Below are 24096 nucleotides of genomic sequence, written 5' to 3'. Positions count from 1 at the left end.
TTAGATCCCACATGAAAGTAAGATTACACAGTATTTGTCTTTCTCAGTCTGATTTACTTCACTTGGCGTAATGCTCTCAAGGTTCATCCATGTTGTTGTAAATGGCAGGATTTCCTAGTTTGTTATTCCAGTGTGTGTGTGTGTGTGTGTGTGTGTGTGTGTGCGCGTGTGTGATAACTTCTTTACCTGGCAATAATTTTTTTAAACGTTTATTTATTTTTGGGTGGCAGGGGTGAGAGAGAGAGAGAGAGAGGGAGAATCTGAAGCAGGCTCCAGGCTCTGAGCTGTCAGCACAGAGTCCAACACAGGGCTCAAACGCATGAACCATGAAATTGTGACCTGAACCGGAGTCGGATACTTAACCTACTGAGCCACTCAGGCGCCCCTGGAAATAATTTCTTAATATTATATAAAACCTAGTACATATTTAAATTTCCCCAGTTATCTTTATTTTTGTAAGTTTATTTATTTTGAAGGAGAGTAAGCACAAGTGGGGGGAGGCAGAGAGAGAAGGAGAGAGAGAGAGAGAGAGAGAGAGAGAGAGAGAGAGAGAGAATCTCAAGCAGGTTCTGCACTGACAGCATGGAGCCTGATGCTGGGCTCCACCTCACAAACTGTAAGATCAGGACCTAACTGAAATCAAGAGTCGGATGCTTAACCAACTGAGCCACCCAGGTGCCTCTCTCCAGTTGTCTTTAAAATGGCCTTTGTAGCTGCTTTGTCTAATTGAAGTCCGTGCATTGGGTCTTTAATTCTCTTTTAATTTAAAATAGTCTCTCTTACTGTACTTCTATTTCTAAATTTAAAAATTTTAGACATCATCTATTTATTATATTATATAATGATGAGAATTTAGTTCTTAAAAATTTTTTTTAACACTTACTTATTTTTGAGAGAGACAGAGACAGAGTGTGAGTGTGGGAGGGGCAGAGAGAAAGGGAGACAGAATCCAGAGCAGCTTCCAGGCTCTGAGCTGTCAGCACAGAGCCTGACATGGGGCTTGAACCCACAAACTGCGAGATCATGACCTGAGCCAAAGTTGGACACCCAACCAACTGAGCCACCCAGGCGCCCTGAGAATTTAGTTCTTATACACTATCTCACTTCTTTTTTCCATCTCCCAATGCAGATGCTTTGTTATGACTGTATCTTTTTGTACTGCTCACACTTTCTCCCCACTGCAGAGTCAAGTAGAGTACTATGTTTCCTTTTAAAGTTTCTTTTCTTTCAATGGTTTTCCTAGTCATCATTCAGTGTCTTAAACTACAATAACCCTCCTTCTCTTCTCTTTTCTTCTCTTCTCTTCTCTTCTCTTCTCTTCTCTCTCTTCTCTTCTCTTCTCTTCTCTTCTCTTCTCTTCTCTTCTCTTCCCTTCCCTTCCCTTCCCTTCCCTTCCCTTCTCTTCTCTTCTCTTCTCTTCCCTTTTCTTCTCTTCCCTTCTCTTCTCTTCTCATTTCCTTCCTTCCTTCCTCTCTCCCTCCCTCCTCTTCTTTCTTTCTTTCTTTCTTTCTTTCTTTCTTTCTTTCTTTCTTGGGATAATTATTATGAGGAAAACATTGGTTAATTATGGTTTAACTATATTTCTCAAAGGATTTTGGAGGATTAAGGAGGCTAAGTGGGTTGATAACATCTGTAACAACACAAAAATTTTCTGAGTTGTGTACAGTGTTTAAAAAGTAAAATTATTTAGTGGGTTCACAAGTGATGGGCAGTGGAATACTGATATAAAAAAATTCCTATTGAAAGGGAGCTCAGTAGAAATTTAGAATTCTTTAACGACTTAAATACAGCAGTCATTACATATATATTTATTTTCTTTTACAAAACACCACACTGTGTTTTCAAATTCTTTCCTTAGTAATATGTGGGTTTACTGTCTGGATTGTTAGTGGCCTACCTGTTGTATGAAAAGCTCACCTCCAAAAAAGCAATGTGTTTAGTACCATTTTGGAAGATTGCCATACAAAACAAGTAGCCCAAGAGTACAGAGAAAGTGACCCCAACTTTGGAAGAATTTTCACTAGTGTCTAAGAGAACTAAGCTCTTTAAAAATTTTTTTTTAACATTTGTTCATTTTTTCAGAGATAGAGACAGCCCGAATGGGGGAGGGGTGGAGAGAGAAGGAGACACAGAATCCAAAACAGGCTCCAGGCTCTGAACCGAGAGCATGGAGCCCAATGTGGGGCTCAACCTCACAAACTGTGAGATCGTGACCTGAGCCGAAGTCGGGCGCTCAACTGACTGAGCCATCTAGGCTCCCCAAGAAGTAATCTCTTTAAACTTTAATATGTCAGGATAGGCTCCACAAGCTAAAACAAAAACAAATTCATCTTTATAACATGGAGACCAGTATGTACAGGTGTTGAAGGAATGCCCGTGGAACAAATGAACAATTTTGATGTCACTTCTTTCTCTAGTTTATTATTCTTTTGACACATCTCCTCCATTTCCCCCCCCCCCCAACGATGTACAATTCCTCCTTAACTGACCTATCATTAACGTGTACTGCTTTTAATTTTGCACCAAGAAATCCTCTAAATTTCTCCCCATCTGTTTTTTTGAGTGGCAACCTTGGAAATTTTTTTAAATAATTTTTAAAGTTTATTTATTATTGAGAGAGAGAGAGAGAGAGAGAGAGAGAGAGAGAGAGAGAAAGCACGTGGGGGATGGGCAGAAAGAAAGGGAGACAGAGAATCCAAAGCAGGCTCTAGGCTCTGAGCTGTCAGTACAAAGCCCAACACTGGGCTTGAACCCACACCCCAGGAGATCATGATCTGAACCAAAGTTGGACACTTAACTACCTGAGCCACCCAGGCACCCTGCCTTGGACATTTTTTCAGAGCACACTGTGGCTCCTAAGCACTTCCAATCTGATACCTCTGATTACTGAACCACTTGCTGTCTGGGCCATCTCATCACACCTAGCTCATCTCTTCTCAGAAAGTAAGTAAAGTTTGCAACCTGGGGACCGTGGGCAAAAATTCTATGTGGAGTCTCTGGAGTGCATCCTTTCTTTGCTATGGTGCCATCCCAGGGGAAGCTTATCACCTCAAGTTCCCTGAAGAAAAAGAAAGGGAAGAAGAAAAAGAAGAAAAGAAAGAAGGAAGGCATTATACAAATTTCAGTGGTTTTTGTAGATAGATTATTCCCATTTTCAGTCTTTTAAAGTGCAAAATTATTAGCACAGCACAGTCTAATCTTCGGCAGCATAGTTTTGTGGCTATGGTCACGCTGAGCGGAGGGATGGCAGTAATGATGATGGGCTCATTGTGGGTGCTGAGCATGGGTACAAGTGTGAATATGAACCCCAGGGAGAAAGGAATGTAGTTCAGCATTTCACTCTATGTGATAATTCCCAAAATTGCCAGAATCATCAGTTGGTGGGCATTTCCATTATTGTTCTCAGCCTAGTCAGATGCAATAAAAAGGAATGATTTAAATAGTTAAGGCAGCCAAGGAGGAAATTTGGCAGGTTCTGATGCTTCATTCTGGCATTTGATTAGAAACTTATTTGGTGGGGGAAGGTGGCACGTCTCCTGAAATCTTGCACTTAACCTGCACATCTGTGTTTTCCTGTTGCCAGATCTGGGTCTGTTTCCATGCATTTGGTTTTATTCCACCCCTTTCAGAGATTTCTCTTGAACATGAATAAAATCTTCTTGCTTTAATGGATACACACATTTTATGAAGTGCCAGGATTAAATCAACTTTGAAAAAAAATCAGCTAGAGAGCACGTTGTGCAGACAGCTTGCGCACACCGAGGAAAATGCTTTTAAACACTGTAAGTTGAGGCCATTTAACTTAATCATTGAGTGTTCCCTTTATTCAAGAGCCATGACCTATTTAGAACCATGACTCAGCCAGCTTCCCTTATGAGCTTCCTTTTCTTTGCTTTAAAGAAAAGAAAGAATGGAGACAAGAAAGAAAAGAAAAAAGAAAGAAGGAAGGCAGGAAGGAAGGCAAGAAAGAAAGAAAGAAAGAAAGAAAGAAAGAAAGAAAGAAAGAAAGAAAGAAAGAAGCCATGAAAGAGAAAGGTCCATGGGGGCTGTACAGTGTCTCTTTTCCAAATATTTTAACTCACACATCTTTAGAAAATTTAAGAGGTTATGTAGTACAGTTATGATGCTTATAATGTGTGGAGAATCATACAGGTGAGCTATGTCCCTGCGTTTTTAAAAGTTCTTTTACAAAGAAATTTGTTTTTTAAAAAATCTCTTCTAACCCTCCCTTCTTCATTCATCATTTAGTTCTGCTGCTGCTCCCTTGGATGGCGCTGTGTCTTCTGCAATGTTCCTACTTTGCTCCTATGGTTCTAGTGTTAATGTCTGCTCAACCCACATGGCCTCCTGACTAGTTTCTTTGCCTGGAGTCTCATTCCCATCCTCAGTTATTCTATCCTCTATCAAGGTAATTTTCTCAAAACACAACTTCTTTTTTTTTTAAAGTCTATTTATTTATTTTGAGGAGAGAGAGAGAGAGAGAGAGAGAGAGAGAGAGAGAGAGAGAGAAAGCACACATCAGGGAGGGCCAGAGAGAGAGGGAGACAGAGAATCCCAAGTAGGCTCTGCACTGTCAATGCAGAGCCCGACCTGGAACTTGATCTCATGAACAGTGAGATCATGACCCAAGCTGAAATCAAGAGTCAGATTCTCAACCGACTGAGCCACTCAGGTGTCCTGCAAAACACAACTTCTTGATGTCACTTCTGCTCAAAAACCTTTGCAACTCCTCTTTGCTTTTCTGCAAGCTAAATTCTTTGTTGAGATATTCAACATATTCTACAAACCAAATCCAATTTGCATTTTCAGTGTCTTAAAGTTGTTTCTCTATTTTGGACTGATTTCCTCCAGTCTCATTGGTCTGCTCTTGTCCTCTGGCTCTCCCATTTCCCTCCTTCATCCTTCATTTCACGATGCTCTTCTCCCTTTTCTGTGTTATTCCCAGGCTATCTAGTCCAGAGTAAAACCTCAGCCTCCCCTTGTGAAGACAGTCACAGTCCCAAGGAATCATTCCTTCTTTGGATTTCCTTAAGCTCAAGGAAAGAGTCTCGTGGGGAAAGATCCCCGCAGCTCTTCTCTGAGTGCCAAGCATTAAAAAAAGAGGAGTGCTCAAATTCATGGCAGAGTAGTAATATTAATGGAAAATTCAGCTTAAATATAAATTTATTGACTGAAGAAATCACATGATTACTATACAAGGGCAAAGTCAGATGATGATCTACAAAAGCCCTCCACCCTATGCAGGTGTTTACAACAGCTTGACTTCCTTCTACAACCATGAGAAAAGTAAGCACTAATTGTTGGGTGCCTTTTCTTTTTAAGTTTGTTTTCTGCCCTCAGCTGTCATACATTCTGCATGATGGAAAGATTCTGGAGGGCCTCTGAGACTTATTTTTAAAGTTCTCTCAAACCCTTGATGCATAGCCTTTCTCTGAAAGGCTGAAGAATGGGTGAGTAGATCAGCCATCATCTGTTTAAGGAAAAGGAAATTCCAAAAGTTAAGTGATATTGTTTTCCCTCCTCCACACTCAGGGGGACAGCATTCACCAACCCAGTCCCCCCATCTTGAATCTTTTGTGACACCAAAGCCCTTCTGCTTCTCGAAAACAAGGTGCCCTCACTCAACACTTTTCTCATCCAACCTAAATCAAACTAGCTGGCTGATGTGTCCTTTGGTGTGGTTGGATGGGCTTCTATTTACCTGTCCTTCTGCCATGTCCTCCCTTTCCCAGACTTCATTGAAAAGATTTCTGATTTCTTTCTAAGAGAAAGAGGAGCCTTCGCTCACTCAGTCACCAAATACTTATGCCGACCTGTTGGCTAGGCACCGTGCACAATGCAAGAGACAGGATGGTGAATAAGATAAGCAGGGTCTCTGCCCACCTTACGCTGACATTCTGGTGGGGGAAATACACACATCAGAAAATTAGCCTTAAAGTAAACACAGCAAATGTTGGAAAGGGCTTGACCTGAAACAGAGTACTAATATAGAGATATAATGGGGAAGGTGGGAACTGTGTAAGGGAAGAGTATGTGCTCATTTTAGACAGACTCAGGGCAGGCCTCGCTTATATAAGAGCCATTAGGCTGAAGCCTGAAGGATAGGAGGAAAATAGATTTCGGGTTGGAGGCCACAGCTTATCCGAAGCCTTGGCAGGAAGGAGCTTAACCAGTGTGGCTATAACACCGTAAGGAGGGCTGAGTGGTATATGATGATGTTGGGAGGGAAGCAGGGCCAGATCACACAGGTCTTACAGGCTGGGAGAAGGAGGTTGGATTGTATTCTCCGGACCTTGGGAGTAGGATTCCCAGATAAAATACAGAACACCCAGTGAAATTTGAATTTCGGATAAATAACAAATGACTTTTGAGCTTAAGTATGTTCCAAATATTGCATGTAACATGCTTATACTAAAAGTGTATTCATTGTTTATTTGAAATTCAAACTTAACTTGGCATTCTGTTCTCCATTTTGTTTTTTGCTAAGTCTGACAACCCTAACTGAGAGGCCACTGAAAGGTTTTCAGTAGGCAAGGGGTGTGACCCAATTTGTATCTTAAAAAGATCCCTTTGACTGTTGTTTCTTGGAGAATGATTTGGAGGGTGGCAAGAATTAAGTGAAGGTGGAAGTTCAGGGAGACTAGTTAAGCTACCATAACTTCCTGGAGGAGGGATAGTAGCAGTCTGGCCCTAGAAGACCTGTGCTTCTCAAACTTTAGTGTGCAAAGGAACCATCTAAGGATGTTTTTAAAGTGGGTACTTCACTCGGAAGATCTGGGGTGGGATCTGAGATATTGCATTTCTAGTTTGCAGGTGGTGCTGACCTTGCTGGTTCCCAGACCAAAGGTCAGCAAACTACGGCTCACCAGCCCAATCTGGCCTGCTGCCTATATTTGTCAATAAAGTTTTATTGAAACAGCCATGTCCATTTGTTTCCATTTTATCTGTGGCTGCTTGCTGGATTCATGCTATGATAGAGGGTTAAGTAGTTGCAACGGAGAGGGTATAGCCCACAAAATCTAAAAACATGTATGGCCTGGCCTTTCCCTAAAAAGTTCACTAACCCCTGCCCTAGACCACACTTTGCTACTGCAAGAGTCTAGAGTCGGGTGATTACCATGAAGACAGAGAGACGCGGACAGATTTAAGATTCATTTGAGAGCACTGAGCACGGTCTACACTGGTTCATTAAGTACTCCCTTCTTCTGATGTGAGCCTAGGTGCCCTGAACTGCATAAAGATGCATAATCTTTAAACGTAAGCTGTTGTGACAGTTGAGAACTTGGATAATCAATGTTGATTCATCTTAGAAATATTTACTCAGTGCGTTCTAAGCTCAAAGGATTCTACGTGGCATACATTTAAACATATATAGAATCCATCTATGCACACATAAATGCAAGTAAAAAGATACCGTGAAATAGCACCTGGTAAGCCGGAAGGATCATTTGTCACACGAGCAAAAAACAAGCTGACTCCTGCTTGTCCTTAGTGCCGGCTGGTTTTCCATCTCTCCTACCCGAACTTCCATAATCCCTACTTTCTCGTGAGGAGGGGTGGGTCTTTGTAGTAATTCTGGGAGGGGATACTGAGGTACAGCACTATCACCCCTCCTATTGATTCCACCCCTAGTAAGAAACTTTGCCCATCCTCGTCTCTATTTTTTAAAGGAACAGAGTATCTGGTGCTCACCTAAGAGGGAGATTACTTTATTTTTATTTTTTTTAAAATTTTTTTTCAACGTTTTTTATTTATTTTTGGGACAGAGAGAGACAGAGCATGAACGGGGGAGGGGCAGAGAGAGAGGGAGACACAGAATCGGAAACAGGCTCCAGGCTCCGAGCCATCAGCCCAGAGCCTGACGCAGGGCTCGAACTCACGGACCGCGAGATCGTGACCTGGCTGAAGTCGGACGCTTAACCGACTGCGCCACCCAGGCGCCCCAAGGGAGATTACTTTAAAATGAAAAAGAAGGGGCGCCTGGGTCGCGCAGTCGGTTAAGCGTCCGACTTCGGCTCAGGTCATGATCTTGCGGTCTGTGGGTTCAAGCCCCGCTTCGGGCTCTGTGCTGACAGCTCAGAGCCGGGAGCCTGTTTCAGATTCTGTGTCTCCCTCTTTCTCTGACCCTCCCCTGTTCATGCTCTCTCTCTCTCTGTCTCAAAAATAAATAAATGTTAAAAAAATTTTGAAAAAAAAAAAAATGGAAAAGAAGATGATTTTAGAAAGCAGGAGAGAAAAGTCACAGTTTTATGCACAACATTTTCTTGGTATTCATTTGGGATTCTTAGAGTTGCTACTTTGACAGACCCCATGGTAATTCCCCAAGGCAAGATGCTTGTGTAACGTCGCACAAGGCACGGTATTTCTCTTGTGTCGTAACACCTGTAAGGCAATGTCCTACAACAAAGTACTAAAATGACTTCTCATTTAAAGGCCACTCCGCAGTTGTGAAAAGTTGTGAATTTCTGGAAATTGCTTGGAGCATTTTAGCTTTCCAGGATGTTATTTTAGGTACTGATGTAGTAAGGCCATCAAATGGTGGTCTAGTGATGCATTAACATCAACAAGTTAATTCCAATTTCTGTGCAACATAATCTCCCTCTAGATAGTGGTGTCACACTTGGATGGCTACTATGTTATCTTCAGAGTAGAGGGAAGTAAGCTGGTTTGGAGTTAGAGTCCCTGTAGCTCTCTAATGTTCCCAACGTTATTAAACACATTTTTATTAAATGTGCCTGCTATTCCTTTTCCCCATCCGGGCATTGCATAACAAACAGTAACAACCACCAAAATGAGAGATTAAACTTGTGTAAGAGACTGATCCATTTTATTCGGAAGGCTGAAGTTGTTCAGGGATAATGAATACAAGATATGTCAGGCAGCAGCCGCTGCTTGCTTTTCAGAGCAAAACTTGGATCTCAGGTCGCATTTCCACAAAGGACATCCATTCCACAAAGGAAACAACTCTTCCTTCCAATGTATGTATTTATGTCAGAATCCAAACAGATTTTCACTTAATTTTTAAGCATTGGCATGTTTGGAACTCCAAGTTCAAAGTGGCGGTGTCTGACCCATGATCTAATGGATTACATTCTTTTGCATGGGAGGAAAAAGGCATGGGGCTGAAAAATGTGCTCTCTAGAAACCTTTCTTTTATTCCCTCCTTAAATTTTAAACATTTTGGCAAACCTGTTTAAATGTCTTACTGCAATGCCGAGATCTGAGGCATAGATGAGACAAAAAGCAGACGAATAAAGGAAAAAGCTTCCTTTTCAGGAGGGACCGGCAAGAGGAGAAAAGGAAGCAGGCGGGAGTGCCCAGGGATTTATTTTGTAATAGGAGGTTGTCTGAAATAAGATTGGAAGGAAGGTTGGAGATCTGGTGGGCATTGGGTCCTGGAAGCATTATAAAAAGAGTGTTTTATAAGGGAGAAATCATTAAAAGGATTCACACATCCATTTGCATGAATTAGCAAACCCGGGAGAGTGTCTGAAATGCATTGCAAGTGCTGACCTGAAATGAAGGTCACTGATTTCCCCATGACATCAGTGCTTAGGGAGCAGAGTTACATTAACAAACCTTTCCAGCCAGTGTTGAAAGATCATTGCCTCCAATTATCTGCATCTCGCCCATGGACTGGTCGTTCTAAAAAAAGGGAAGATAATATTTCACTGTACAAGAAAAACCTTTACAGCACATTTCCCCCCGCCGTCTACCCAGCTAGCGGCTAGACTGCGCCTTACAAATACAGCACAAATAGCTCGTACAGATTCCTGGTTGCCCGTGGTTACCGAGAGCCACTCTCCTGCTACTGTGCTGGGGACAAAGCATTCTAATGGCTCCGGGAGGGGACAGACTGTGTGGAGAGGGGATGATAAAAGGAGTGGAGAGAAAACAAATAAACCTAATTTTGGAATACAAAAATGATGGAAGGTGCTTGAGCCTATACTGAGGCAGATGGAATTGGCGAAGGCAGTCATGCTCCTGGACCTCCCTGGGCCGAGGGGGCTACAGGATCCTCAGAAGTGGGCCGCACATTTGTCTGCTGTGCCAACAAGTCCCAGTCCTAGCCCTCAGCGGGGAGCAATCAGACAGTGGCTGAGCAATCAGTTGAGGCCTCCTCTCCTCCTACCACACAGATCCAGCCTCTCTGCTGACGTTGAGGGCAATTCTAACAGCTCACAGATCAAGAACTATTGCATTTAGACCTTCACACATGAACGAAGAAGCCTCAGGAAATTTCTATAGTCCCAGGAATATGTTTAGGAGACTTTCACTCCAATTCCTTCAGAGGTTCATGAGGTTTATATATATATCACACATTGTCCTGTGCTACTTAAACCTCTCTTTCTCTGTCTCTCTGTCTCTCTCTCTCTCTCTCTCTCTCACACACACACACACACACTAGACTAAATATGGATTTAACAGATGTAACAACAGAGTGCATATCACAACAAAATAATACAGAGGCCAAACAGGAAATAGAGCAGGCCGCTTGTTTTCTGGCTTCACTGCGAAAACACCCTACAGACAGTGGCTTCATGACCAAGCAAGAATGCTGTAATGTTGCAATCCCTTCCAACAGCAATCTAAGGGAGAAGACAATGGTGCAGGTACCTTGTGCATGACGTGCCGAACCAGGAAACATCTCAGGTCGCTGCTGTGAACCGTTGTGGCTTTTGCCAGTTCACGGTTTTCCTCCCTTATTCTGCCTCTTTCACGGAGGGTGGGGGGCATCATTCATTCCTTATGGCTCAGGTGGGGCTAGGCCTTTCCTATGTAAACCAGCTATGCCTGGTGCTACATGCCAGCTACCGAAGCCAATTCTGTTCCCTTAGGAATTTTCTTGGGTTGGTTTGAATTGGATTCTGTCACTTGCAACAGAGTCTCTATCTAGGCATTGACATCGGTCATCTGGGAAGGCGGAAAGCAGCCAAATAACCAATATAACAGTTTTGCCAATGAAGCAGGTTTGTCTTTTCACCTTACTGCTCAAGAGGGGGGAAAATAACCTTAGAATGTTTTTACTTCCACTCGGTAAAGCATTCACTCTGTACTGCAAAGAAGTAAAGAGAAAGCCCACCAAGTAGATAAATCCAATAATTTTCTTCTTATGGGAACTGATCTCAAAAGGAGAAAGTCAAAGAACATCCAGAATTTACTGATCTTCTGCTGGTTTCGAACAGGCATATATAATCATGTATTCATAAGCAGTCACGCAGTAGGTTAGGAACTTGTCAAAAATGTCAAAGGAGGGGCGTCTGGGTGGCTCAGTCGGTTGAGCACCCGACTACAGCTCGGGTCATGATCTCGCGGTTCATGGGTTTGAGCCCTGCATCAGGCTCTGTGCTGACAGCTCAGAGCCTGGAGCCTGCTTCGGATTCTGTGTCTCCCGCTCTCTCTCTGCCCCTCCTCCACTCACGCTCTGTCTCTCTCTCCAGCTCTCTCAAAAATGAATAAACATTAAAAAAAAATTAAAAGAATGTCAAAGGAGAAGATTCTCTTGTGACTTCTAGAGGTGCTGAGATATAGGAGTAAACGTAGGCGGAATTTCTGCATAACAGACTCAAATATGTTGTTAATAGCAGCAGGAAAAATAAAAATTTCTGTATCCCTAGGGGACTGAGATATGCAGGACTGGACCCAACTACTAAACCACAAAGTTTAATGTAACAAATGAGATTTACACTCTGCCAGATTGGAGCAAACTTCATAATAATTCTACTCTTATCATCTTCATTCTATTGATTAAAAACAAAACCCCCACAATATATCAGAAAGCTAAATACTATGCTATAAGTCACATATTCAGCATGTTGCCAAGAAAATCTTATTTCAGATTGATGTACTTTTTTTTTTAATTTCAGAAGGCCTTAATTAGAGTCCATGTTTATAACATGTTTTTATTATTAGATCTATCCTTAACTCATCTGGAACTTAGGTCTTCCAAGTATGTGTATAGTCAATTGTCCCAATACCATTTATTGAATTGTTTTTCCCCAACCGGTTGGAATGTCATTTTTATCATAGCCTTCATTCTCCTATGTGAGGGTCAGTTTCTATGCTTTTCTGTTTCATTAGCCTAAAATGTCTATTTTAACATCTAAACCATACTGTTAAATTATTATAGCTTTTTATTATGTTTTGATACGTGGTAAAGAAAGTTTCATTTTTGCGTTCTTTTAAAAAAAATTGTCTTGGCCACTTTTTTTTTTGTCTCAGCTACTTTAGTACTTTTATTTTTTTAATTTTTGAAAAATGTTTATTCATTTTTGAGAGAGAGAGAAAGCGTGCGGGGAAGGGGCAGAGAGAGAGCGGTACACAGAATTCAAAGCAGGCTCCAGGCTCTGGGCTGTCAGCACAGAGCCTGACGCGGAGCTCGAAACCACGAACCGTGAGATCATGACCTGAGTCGAGTTGATGCCTAACTGACTGAGCCACCCAGACACCCCTGTACCTTTATTTATTTGCCTGTCTGCTGGGCTGTTATGAAGATCAAATGAATTAATATAAACTGAACATTTAGAACAGAGCCTGGCTCAGTAAATGCTGGATGTGATTCATTTTCCTCCCTCCCTCCCTCCCCTCCTTCTTTCCCAGGAAATGGTCACTCCTCAGTCCTCTCCGGTACACTGGAGTCTGGAGCTCTCCTGGTTTAATGACTCCAGCAAAGAAGGCTTTTGTGTCTTGCTGGGATGAAGAAGGCAGCCTAGAGGACCATCCTCTCCATTCATAAGCTCCCCAGCACCCTGCTGCTTGTAGGGCATTCCTTCTTCACTCCATCTTCTAAGAACCTAGCTACTAACTTGTAAGCCTTTCAAGAATTCTGTGGCATGAATCCTGTACTTCTCATTGACAATTCCCTCTATAAGCATTTGGATTTTCACTTTCACTCTTCAGCTGAGTCAGTGCCCTTCCTTAATCAGTTTTGCCTCCTAAAAACCACTGACATCTCTTGCCCACTGAGGTTTTCTCCCCCTTTCTTTGTCCTTGTGGGGAAATACTTCATTCATTTCTTTACTGGCATTTTGGTGGGGTTTTAGGGAGGAATAGAGCTAATTGTATGCATCTAATCCACTGTGTTTAACCATGATATTTTTCTAGCAGTTCAAAAGCATCCTTATATTCCTAGGATTGATGTACTTTTTAAAAATGTCATTGGTTTTGATTTGATAATATTTCATTTAGGATTATTAATCTTATCTTCATAACTAAGATTGGTTTATAGTTTTTTTTTCTTTTTCTTTCATTTTTTTCTTTTTTTACCGTTTATTTTTGAGAGTGAGAGAGAGCACAAGTGGGCGAGGGGCAGAGAGAGAGACACACGAATTCAAGCCAGTCTCCAGGCTCTGAGCTGTCAGCGCAAGAGTCTAACGGGGGTTTGAACCCACGAACCGCGAGATCATGACCCGAGCCCAAGTTGGAGCTTAACCAACTGAGCCACCCAGGCACCCCAAGATTGGTTTATAGTTTTAAGGCAAATTTATACTAGCCTCATATAATGCACTGGGTGGTTCTTTATCTTTTGTCTATGCTCTAGTAAAGTTTGTGTACCAATGGATTGATTTGTTTTGCTGAGGTTCTGTAGAGCTCAGTGTAGGTATTATTTAATCCCCAACTTACAAACAGGGAATCTGAGTACTGAGTGTTTAGGTAACTTGCCCGAGAGGAGCTGCTAATAGGTAAAGGGACCCAGTTCAATCCTAGATTGCCTGGCTCCATATTACTCTGGTGTAACCTATCCCTGCCCCACACCCCCAGTATCCCTAGAAGAGAGAAGCACATAATTGGTCTTTGAGAGGAACCTGAGAAGGGGTGGGTCCCGCTTATACTAATGAAGTGAAATACATAAGCTGCCATGGCCAAGGGAAGCCGACATCTTGGTAAAAATGCTGGCAGCCATTACATACCTTTAAAGAGCCAAGGAAATCTCTGACATTTAGTCCAGGGTTCCTTGGAAGAAATATTCTGGAAATCAGCTTGTCCTGATCTCCAGGCACAAGAGCACACCCACACAGCCCTGCAGGTGTGGCGATTCTTCGTGCCACAATGCCAATGGAGACTTGGCGCTGCTTAGATAACCTTTAGAAAAAAAACATTACTGAAGAAGAATAAATATCCTGAATTCCTGCCCTTTTGAGGAACAGGAAGCGGAAAAGTAAGGAAAATAAATAAACAAAAGAACCACTCTCTAAACCATTCATTTCCAAGGTCAGAGACACTTGTTTCAAATTCTGTGCAGGCAAAAGCTTTCTCAGTATTCTCAGCTGCCATCAATCCCTTAACTTTGCTTTCCCCCAGTATTAGCCTGACCTTCTTCTCAGCTCTTCTGTGCCCTATATTAAATGGATTGAGATGCAAAACAAAAAACAGAAATAGTTCATTATAGGAGTTTTAGCGACCAAGCTGGAAAGTTTCTTATTAAAATGGTGTAAACCACTAAAAAAAGCTTAAAAAAAATTTTTTTTTTTAATGTTTATTTATTTTTGAGACAGAGAGAGACAGAGCATGAACGGGGGAGGGTCACAGAGAGAAGGAGACACAGAATCTGAAACAGGCTCCAGGCTCTGAGCTGTCAGCACAGAGCCTGACGCGGGGCTCGAACCCATGAACTGTGAGATCATGACCTGAGCCGAAGTCGGACGCTTAACCGACTGAGCCACCCAGGCGCCCCTAAAAAAAGCTTTTTAAAGTTTATTTATTTATTTTAAGAGAGTGTGTGCATGCACGTGTACATGAGCAGGGGAGGGATAGCGGGTGGGGAGAGTAGGAATCTGAAACAGGCCCCACGCTGACAACGCAGAGCCAGACATGGGGTTTTGATCCCCTGATCTCCCTGATGTGAGATCATGACCTGAGCCAAAATCAAGAGCGGGATGTTCAACCAACTGAGCCACCCAAGTGCCCTTATTTGTTTGTTTATTTATTTATTTATTTATTTATTTATTTATAGCAAGCCAGAGAAGAGCAGAGAGAGAGGGAGAGAGAAATCCCAAGCAGGTTCTGTGCTGTCAACACAGAGCCTGAGGCAGATCTCAAACTCACCAACTGTGAAATCATGACCTGAACCCAAACCCAGAGCCATTGGCTTAACCAACAGAGCCACCCAGAAGCCCCCTAATGTTTTTTTTTTTTTAAGCTCTAACATTTGATGCCAAGTCAGAGAACGAGGGCAGGTGAATTTCTTTCAGTATCTCCAGTTTTCTCTTCAACCAGCAGTTGATGTAGGACAGGGCTCTTAACTGGGCCCTTCAGTCCTTTAAGCTGCCTGTGTCAGGGTGGAGGGGGCAGTGGGGTGAGAGCCTGTGTGGCTTCTGTGCTCCTTGGTTCAAGCAGAGCAATTCCACTTGTCTCTCTTATATCGACTGGATTCCAAGAAAGATGGTGCCGGCAAAAAAGTTTGAAAACCATCATGTTAAGGTTTTCTCCTTTGAAATGGGCTTACATTTTGGTTTTCTGTTCATTTAAATATGCATCTGCTTCTGACATCGTTTGTTTAGTAACTCATTCTTACAACCTACGGGGGGTATGCCGTGGAAAGTTGAATGTGGAGATTAAGTGACCAGGCACCCGGGGTCCCCAGGTCCCCTTAAGGACCAGACTGCCTGGGTTCTGGTCAAAGCTCCACCTTCCATTAGTTGTGTGACCTTGAGGAAGTTACTTAACCTCTCAGTGCCTCAACTTCCCTATCTATAAAAAGGGTATATTAATAGTTCCTACCTCTTAGGATTATTGGAGGACTAAATGAAATCATGTGCTTTAAGCACTTAGAAAAGTGCCTGGAATGTAATAATTAGCAGTACATAAAGTAAGCCCCGTATTCTCCTAAGAAACTTGCAAGGCTCCCTGGTGTCCTAACACTGACTTTGTGATGTATTCTTTGCTCGGTTCACTCAGCACATTACTACCCCATACATCCTGTGGTTAGCGTTCATGAGGCTGACTGCTGCCCATGAGGCCTGTGTGTAAGGAAGACTCATGTCCTTGCACTGCTAGTCTGTATCACGACTGGAGCTTTGCTTAAAAACGACCTCATATGCGCTTTCCTTGGGATTTCTCGGTGACCTCCCAGCTCCCACCCTGGAGGGTCTGAAGCTTTACAGTGGACTGTTTGGTGGGCATAGTTTCTATCATTCTACTTTGCTGTTTTCATCCTTCTTCCCGCTAGGTAGAAGCCACTTGGAGATTGTGCTTGGACCCACTTAGCTCTCATTAGATCCTTGAGGGAGCCATTTACAGTCAGTAGAGCAAGGAGTTGTTAACCTTGAAACTGCTTTACAAGATGGCAGCAGCAGATCTGTGGCAGAACATGAGAATGGATGTCTGGATTTCTGATCTCTTTCTAGGCCTGGATGCATTTTTATCTTGGGCGGGGGGGTCATGAGATAGCCCAATGCCTTCCTATAAATCCACCATTTTAGCTTAAAGTCATCTAAAATTGATTTATAGACTACTTGTAAACAAAAGAACCTCAACTAAGAGATCATGCTAATTTACAGGAAAAGTCCCTATTTGCAAATTTTGATAAATATTATTAGTGATAAATTACTTGTGACGCACCTCATCGCTACTAATAAACAGTGCTATGCTACACTGAGACCTCAGGAGTTTCCGGCACACAATCTACTGTTTAATTGTCCATATCTTAGCTCGTGGTTGCTCACACCATACTTTTCCATCTTTCTTCACGTGGGCAACTCGTGCTCTTTCATCGTGACTCAGTTCGGGCATCATCTCTTCCAGGAAGTTTTCCTCGAGTTCCCTGGACTTTATATGTGTCCCAATAACACTCTACACAGATCTGCATGTTAATAGACCATGTCCAGCTGGATTTTTTTGTGAACATAGTAATTGCCAATGGAGTGAAAACCCCTTCAGCATTGCAGCCTTATTTTCATCTTAATTGAACCCTCTGTTGCTAGCACATTGTGGCATCTAGTGTTTGTGGAGCCATAACTGATGCATCTGAGTACAGGTGTTAGCCCGATGTGGGGCTTGAGCCCATAAACCACGAGATCATGACCTGAGCCCAAATCAAGAGTCAGGTGCTTAACCCAGGCACCCTATGTTAGTCACCCAGGCACCCTGTGTTAGCTATATATATATATATATATATATATATATATATATATATAATGCTTTTTTTAATGTTTATCTTTGAGAGATAGAGAGAGATAGAGCATGAGTGGGAGAGGAGAAGAGACTGAGGGAGACACAGAATTTGAAGTAGGCTCCAGGCTCTGAGCTGTCAGTCCAGAGCCTGATGTGGGGCTCGAACTCACGGACCGCGAGATCATGACCTGAGCTGAAGTTGGGTGCTTAACCGACTGAGCCACCCAGGAGCCCCGATTTTTAATACTTCTTCTCCTACCCACTTAGAAAAGTGTTCTCAGGTAAGCACCACATTTCTATGCCTTTAAGTTCTTTCTCCGGCTGTCCAGAAGCCTAGAGGAACTTACTACTTAATGGGAGTCAGAGAAAAATGAAAACTATAAGCAAACACACGAGAAAATAGCTGTAAAGCTCAACTGAGAAGGACTTAGATAAAGTTGACGTGAGTAACTTAGAAGACAGACTGGAAAAATATAGACCTTTCCCTCATTATGTTCGGTTCGCACCCAAATTATATTTTCTTTATTTTCATGCTCTTATTATCCCAGTTCCCAGTCTCCTCAATATTTTTACAAACCTAAATGCAAACATCCATGCAAATTCTGAATACTCAAAATATGAAAATCTGACTTATTAAGATATTTTAGTGTCAGGAATTCATTTCATAATTAGTAAAAGATATATTTGAAAGCCAAACTAGTATTTTAGCCAGGAAAAAAGTATATAGGTTAGGATGTACAATTTCACTCATTTGAAAGTACACATGTATTTCGCACTTCCTGAATTTCGTGTATCTAACTTTGCAAACATGATGTGACTTTATTCGAAGACAAAATGGCTTTCTGTTTAATGACAATGATTTATTACTCTATTGTGATCGGTATTCTACTCCACCCAGTCTCTAAGAGGGGTACTGGTTAGCTAAGAGTAATCTCCACCCAACAGAGAAAGGCTCTTTTCTTTATGAGAAATAAAGGGGCGCTGGGTTAGAAGAAGGGACACAATCATGTGAAGAATCTATAGGCTGGTAGGAATAATGAGGGGTCATCAGAAAAAAAAAAAGAAGAAGAAGAAGAAAGAAAGAAAAAAGGAGGAGGGAGAAGAAAATGGACCTTTATTTTAATTTAGTTATAAGAGACCCCAGGAAAGGAGGAAACAGTTTAAAAATGGATTCAGTGGCTTTGCTTTACGTGAACTCTGTTTGAAAGCTTGAAGCAGGATATCCTTCTGTTTTGAATCCTGGTATGGACTGTTGTTTTGGTTTAAGTTTTGTTTTTACATTTTGGGTCAGACGGACACGCCAGTAGAGGCTCTTGAAACATCTGAGTGACCCTGAAAGACTTCAGTAAAATCTTTGTTTTAAAATGGGGACACTCATATCCCCAGTGATGATTATTTCTCAGAAGACCATTTTCTCTGTATAATTTTTTTCTCCTAAGTAACCCAGGGGAAGATTTATAATTATATCTTAACACACACACACACACACACACACACACCCCAATTGACAATAGTTGTTCAACAGTAATGAAATCTTAAACCAGCTCTCATGAACTGGTTTTAAGATTGCCAGGAGAAGGAACGGTGAACAGGAAGGACCAAGGGAGAGAACTGGCAGCAGACAGCATGCCAGAGAAACCTCCAGAACACACACCACTTCTTGGCATTAGGCTGGATCTATCTTTTTTCCCATCCAATTGTACTCTGGGTCCAAAAAGTTCTGCTATCTTGTGTCACTTCTCAGCTCAAAATATTTCTGAAAATTCCCAGGCCTGCAAAGCGAAGTCTGATTTTGTCCTTCTTCTTCTTCTTCTTCTTCTTCTTTTTTTGCCACCCTCAGAGCCAGGCAAGAGGGGCTCTGCCTATTCACAAACACCAAAACACAAAGACGTTTGTTTTTTTTTGTTTTGTTTTTTTTCTTTTTGGTCTTAGAAGGAAGGTTTTTTTTGACAGTTCTCTAACAGTTTGAGCTATGAGAATTATGTAACAGGGACACGTGTGCTGAGCTGGGCCCTGCCCCCTCCCCCCTTGCAGGGTCAAGTCTGTACAGGGGAGGATGGTGGTAGAGAAAAACACAGCCTTATCCTGGGAAACCAGAAAAAGAGAGGCTGGTATTTTTTTCAAGTTGGCCACCCTAAAATCACCCAAAGCAGGTGTCTCAGAGGCCAAACTCCCCAGATAACCGTGTTCCCTCCTGCCTCTCTGCTCAGATGGGAGAGTCTTGGAGGCACCTGAATGAGGAGAAAGAGGCATGAGGGAGAAAAACCCAGCTGCCCCAACTCCCTTAAGAAGAGCTTAAGTGGGTCAGTCTCATCCGGGTTTTTGGCAGGCTCAGTCACCACCCAGGAGCTGCGCCTGGGCCCAGCTAATGCCCTGCCCTGCCCTGCCCTGCAGACACACGACTCTGCTCAGGCTTGCAGGCTGCAGGGATGAGCCCAGCTCCTTCGGTCTCCAGCTCAGGTGATCTGGGTAGAAACATGAGCCCGACCATGGACCAAGCTATAAAGTTTCAAAACCTTAAATATTTAGGGAAATAGTGCGTGGATCTGCATTTGCAATTTTGCCTTGGGCCCCATAAATATTAGAGGCAAGCCTGACTTCGAGAAGCATTTATTGAACATATTTACTAAGTGCCAGGCACTACGCTAAGTGCGTTATTTATATGGATCCTGACAAAATCCCATTAGGGATCTCTACCAGCCAGCAACCATACCCTTGGTATTTACCCAAGGAGTTGAACATTTACGTCCACACAAAAACTTGCATCTGAGTGTTCATAGCAGTTTTATTCATAATTAGCAAAACTTGGAAGCAACTGAGATGTCCTTCAGCAGGTGAGAGGATAAATAAATGGTGGTAACACCCAGACAGTGGATACCATTCAGTGCTAAAAAGAAATGAACTATCAAGCCACGAAAAGACATGGAGGGATGGTTAAGTGCATATTACTCATTAAGGGAAGATGGCAATCTGATGAGAGTGTATATACTGTAGTAGCATATGTCCAACACGTGACATTCTGGGAAAGGCAAAACTATGGAGACAATAAAAGATCAGTGTTTGGGGCGCTTGGGTGGCTCAGTCGGTTGAGCATCCGACTCTTGATTTTGGCTCAGGTCATGATCTCATGGTTCATGGGATCAAGCCCTGCATCGGGCTCTGCACTGACATCACAGTGCTTGTTTGGGATTCTCTCTCTCCCCTTCTCTCTCTCTCTGGCCCTCCCCTACTTGTGTGTGCACGTACGTGCTCTCTCTCTCTCTCAAAATCAATAAATAAACATTAAAAAAAATCAGTTTTCACCAGGGGTTGGTGGGGGAGGGACGAATAGGTGGAACACAGGTGATTTTTAGGGTAGTAAGAACACTCTAGGATATCCTTAACGATGGATACGTGTCATCACACATTTGTCCAAACACATAGTTATGATGCACCGATGTAAGTAAGTTCATCAGTTGTAACACGTCACACTCTGGTGTCCGATGTTGATAGTGGGGGAGGCTGTGGGCGTATGGGGTCAGGGGGTACATGGGAATTCTCTTGTACTTTCCCCTCAATTTTGGTGGGAACCTAAAATTGCTTGCTCTAAAAAATAAAGTCCATTAAAAAACAATCCTATGAGGTAACAGGTGCTGTTACCACTCCAATTCAAGTAACTTGACTAAGTAACGTCGCCCAAGGTCCCACAGCTGGAAAGTGAGGGACCTGAAAACAGGGTAACCCTCTGTCTTGCTCCAAAGCCTCCATGTAATCAACACATTCTACAGCTTTTCTGTCACATCTGATCAGAATCTAGACTTGGCACTACACTTCCTTTTGGCCAGTGTTTCGTAGGTGATGTGCTCTCCAATCCTCTGTGTGGACTGTTTACCCTGTGTGGACAGGGGCCTGAGAGCCTGTATTTCTAGTGAGCTCCCAGGTGACGGGGATGGGGCAGGACCATAGGCCACACTCTGAGTTGTCGCGATGTCTGTTCCACCCTGCTAAGTCGAGCGCAACACCCTGCATTTTATCATTGCGTGCCTTATGGATGTTCCCTCCACCCAGAATTTCTTTCTGCCATGTCTCTGCTTGTCAGAATTATAACTTCCCTGCACATGGAGACTAAAATCTACTTGCATTATAAATCATCGTCTGATCCTCATCCTATCACCACCATCAACCAGAATTGATTTCTCCTGCCAACGTGTTTCCTTTGCATTTAGCGCCAATTCTGCAGCCCTCGTTTTGTCCTTGTTTTACTGGCTACTTCTTGGTCGTTGTCTACGTATCTGTTCACTCCCGCTATTCTGAGAGCACCCTGAGGATATGGACTTTAGAGCCTGCATCTGTGGTTCCTAACACTGAGCAGAGCCTCCCATACAGAAGGGAATGTGATGTGATCGCCTTTTCTGTTAAGTGGGGACAATAACACCTACTAGTTTGGGCTGTTGTGAGGTTTAAATGAAACATCATACGTAGAATGCTTTGCCCACACTAGGCCCCTGATAAATACTTATTGAATTGGACTTTCCTTTCCTGTTATCCATAAAAGGGAAGGGGGAGGGCGTGGGAGTGAATTAAGGACAAAGCCAGGCCTACCCTCAAGGTAGCTTAACTTTGATTCATGTGATTTTCCCACTCTATCAAGCTCTGCTTCACTTTGTTTTGCTTATGTGAGTAACTCTAAATTTATCAGTCATTCATGTAACTACAATTTATCAGCATTTACAGGAAAAAACCTGGAGTAGTATTTCCTGGTTCACATTTTCTGTACAAATCACTGATTAAGAGTCAATTAGGGCTTACGATTAAAAGGAATAAATGTGTCCTTACATCTCAGTAAACTATAAGGTAATGTAACATCATGTATTTAATACACATCTCTAACCTAGTGGTATGCCTATGCAACTCAAAACAGCCAAATTTACAATTAGGTAATGCTTTGCAGGTAACATGACCGCACAAGAAGAAATGAATGATTATCATCAGGCACAATGATTGCCTTAACCAGTCACTCACTGGGACTCCTTGGCAAGCCCCTGATTTCTCATTTACTTCATCTGGAAAATGGGGATACTACTACCTGCCTTACCTGCTTCTCAGAGTTCTCGCAAAGAGCAAACAGATTTTCCAATACGTGCAAACGCTCTGAACAATAGAGCAAACTTTTCATATGCAGAAATGTCTTAATATAATATCTTCAGCCATAATACAAAGCTAGAGGGGAAAAGGCAATTTATATAAAATACAAAGAAAGTGGAATACTTGGGGGGTGGCAAATGTCAGGCGTTTCATCTACTGTTACTGTTTTTTAGGTTTACGGTTTTGCTCCGATGTCTCCAGGTGTCTCATGGGACTTGAGCATTACGTGAGAAGGTCGGAGAGCAGAATGCTTCTAGAGCCACCTTTTATTTTTCAGAATAAGAAAAGATGGTTTATATGATGTAGGCATGTTGATTGGCAGTGCAGGCTTGCAAATTCCTTCAGTATTAAGTCATGTCTTCAAAACTGGGTGGGGCGCTGAGTTATTAAATTTTTTCTTTCCCTCTGGAGGCCAGGGCTTGGAAGTAGCTAAAGTCTACATGTGAACTGAGCTGGGTGGTCTCGGGAAAATTCTGAGTAAACAGCGTTTGCTCATCTGAAAGGACCACAACACACTGTGCATCTGTCTGTCCATATTATACAAACAGAATCTGGACTCCATTAATGTGCCCGAGGAATAAATTATTCTCTAATAAATGTTTTTATAATCACAGTGGAAAGGAAGGTCCAGGACAGCAAAGGAAATGAGACGCTGCAGTACCAATTTGTTGGTGGAAGCTTGGAAGAGGAGCAGGAGAGGAAGTGCTCCACAGCTGTGCCTGACTTAGAGCAGCCATGCCTTCTGCGACATGGGAGAGGTGGGGTTCAATACAGACTTAGGTACGGGGAGCACCCTAGTCTAGACTGCCAATGAGGAGCGCCAAATCACCCAGGAAGGGTGGCTTTCGCTCTTAGTCTCTGCCGCATGATCTAAGAACAACCCCTCAATGACACAATCAACTGTAGAGCCAACCCCCTTCGGGCGCTGAAAGTCAGAACGTCCACACGAGCTGGCCTCAGAGGGCCAGCAGCTACGGGACAGGCGCCTTGGGCCGTCTGATTGTGCATCCACCTATTGCGAACGCGTAAATACGCGCTCTTCTCTCTTTAGCCCCGTCAAGGATTCGTGGTCGTTGGCCGATGAGCACAAGGGCGTTTGTGTTGTAAGGGTGACGGAAGCAGTTGTTTGAGCCAGAGGGGGCAGGGAAGAGAGGAGAGCAGGCTGGCGGCTGAGACGACCACTGTTCCCTGTCTGGTCCCTTTCACTGCACTTGAGCCCTGATGTGAGAGGCCTGCTTTCATTAACGACTAAGATTCTGGGACGGGTCGAAGGTCCGAGGCAGGGCCATGTTCACAACCGCCTGGGGCCCCTGCCCCTGTGAGAAACCTGACCGTGTCCTGGTACCCGAGGGTTGCCAGTCTTCGGAGCTCCCCTGGCAGAGGCACGGGCACGCTCACAACAGAGTGTCAGCAATGGCCTCACAAAGGATCCTAGGAGAGGCTTCTCTAGCAGAAAAATGAAATGCAGGCACTGGAGTAGGGGCTGGTGGAGGAGGTGACAGACACTTTGTGGTAACCGCAGCTGACAGACTGACTTGTGGACACATGTGAGGACCCACTGGGGGGCTCTCAGAAATACGTGAAGGATCAATTCTTGATTGGGCGGGTGGGAAAAGTGGAAGCCCAAATCAGCATATTTTGGCAGACTCCTACATGGATCTACTTTTTTTTTTTTTTTTTTAATGTTTATTATTGAGAGACAGAAAGAGACAGAGCATGAGCATGGGAGGGATAGAGAGAGGGAGAGACACAGAATCCGAAGCAGGCTCCAGGCTCTGAGCTGTCGCACAGAGCCCGATGCGGGGCTCGAACCCACGAACTGCGAGATCACGACCCAAGCCGAAGTTGGATGCTTAACCG

General features: G+C 43.1%; 1 protein-coding gene across 2 annotated transcripts in view; it reads right to left on the bottom strand.

Moving 5' to 3' along the window:
- Positions 1-24096, bottom strand: part of PRTFDC1 (phosphoribosyl transferase domain containing 1) — a 100799-nt gene that overhangs the window by 10089 nt on the left and 66614 nt on the right. Inside the window, exon 4 of one of the 2 annotated variants that reach the window (XM_058681679.1) lies at positions 9580-9645. The exons of the other annotated variant lie outside the window; for it this stretch is intronic. Coding sequence (XP_058537662.1) covers positions 9580-9645 — 66 coding nt within the window. The remainder of the gene's footprint in view (positions 1-9579; positions 9646-24096) is intronic. 2 annotated transcript variants of the gene reach the window in all.

Source organism: Neofelis nebulosa, chromosome 8 (genome assembly GCF_028018385.1).
Source record: "Neofelis nebulosa isolate mNeoNeb1 chromosome 8, mNeoNeb1.pri, whole genome shotgun sequence".
Classification (NCBI taxonomy): Eukaryota; Metazoa; Chordata; class Mammalia; order Carnivora; family Felidae; genus Neofelis; species Neofelis nebulosa.
This window is presented reverse-complemented; position numbering and strand designations above follow the sequence as displayed.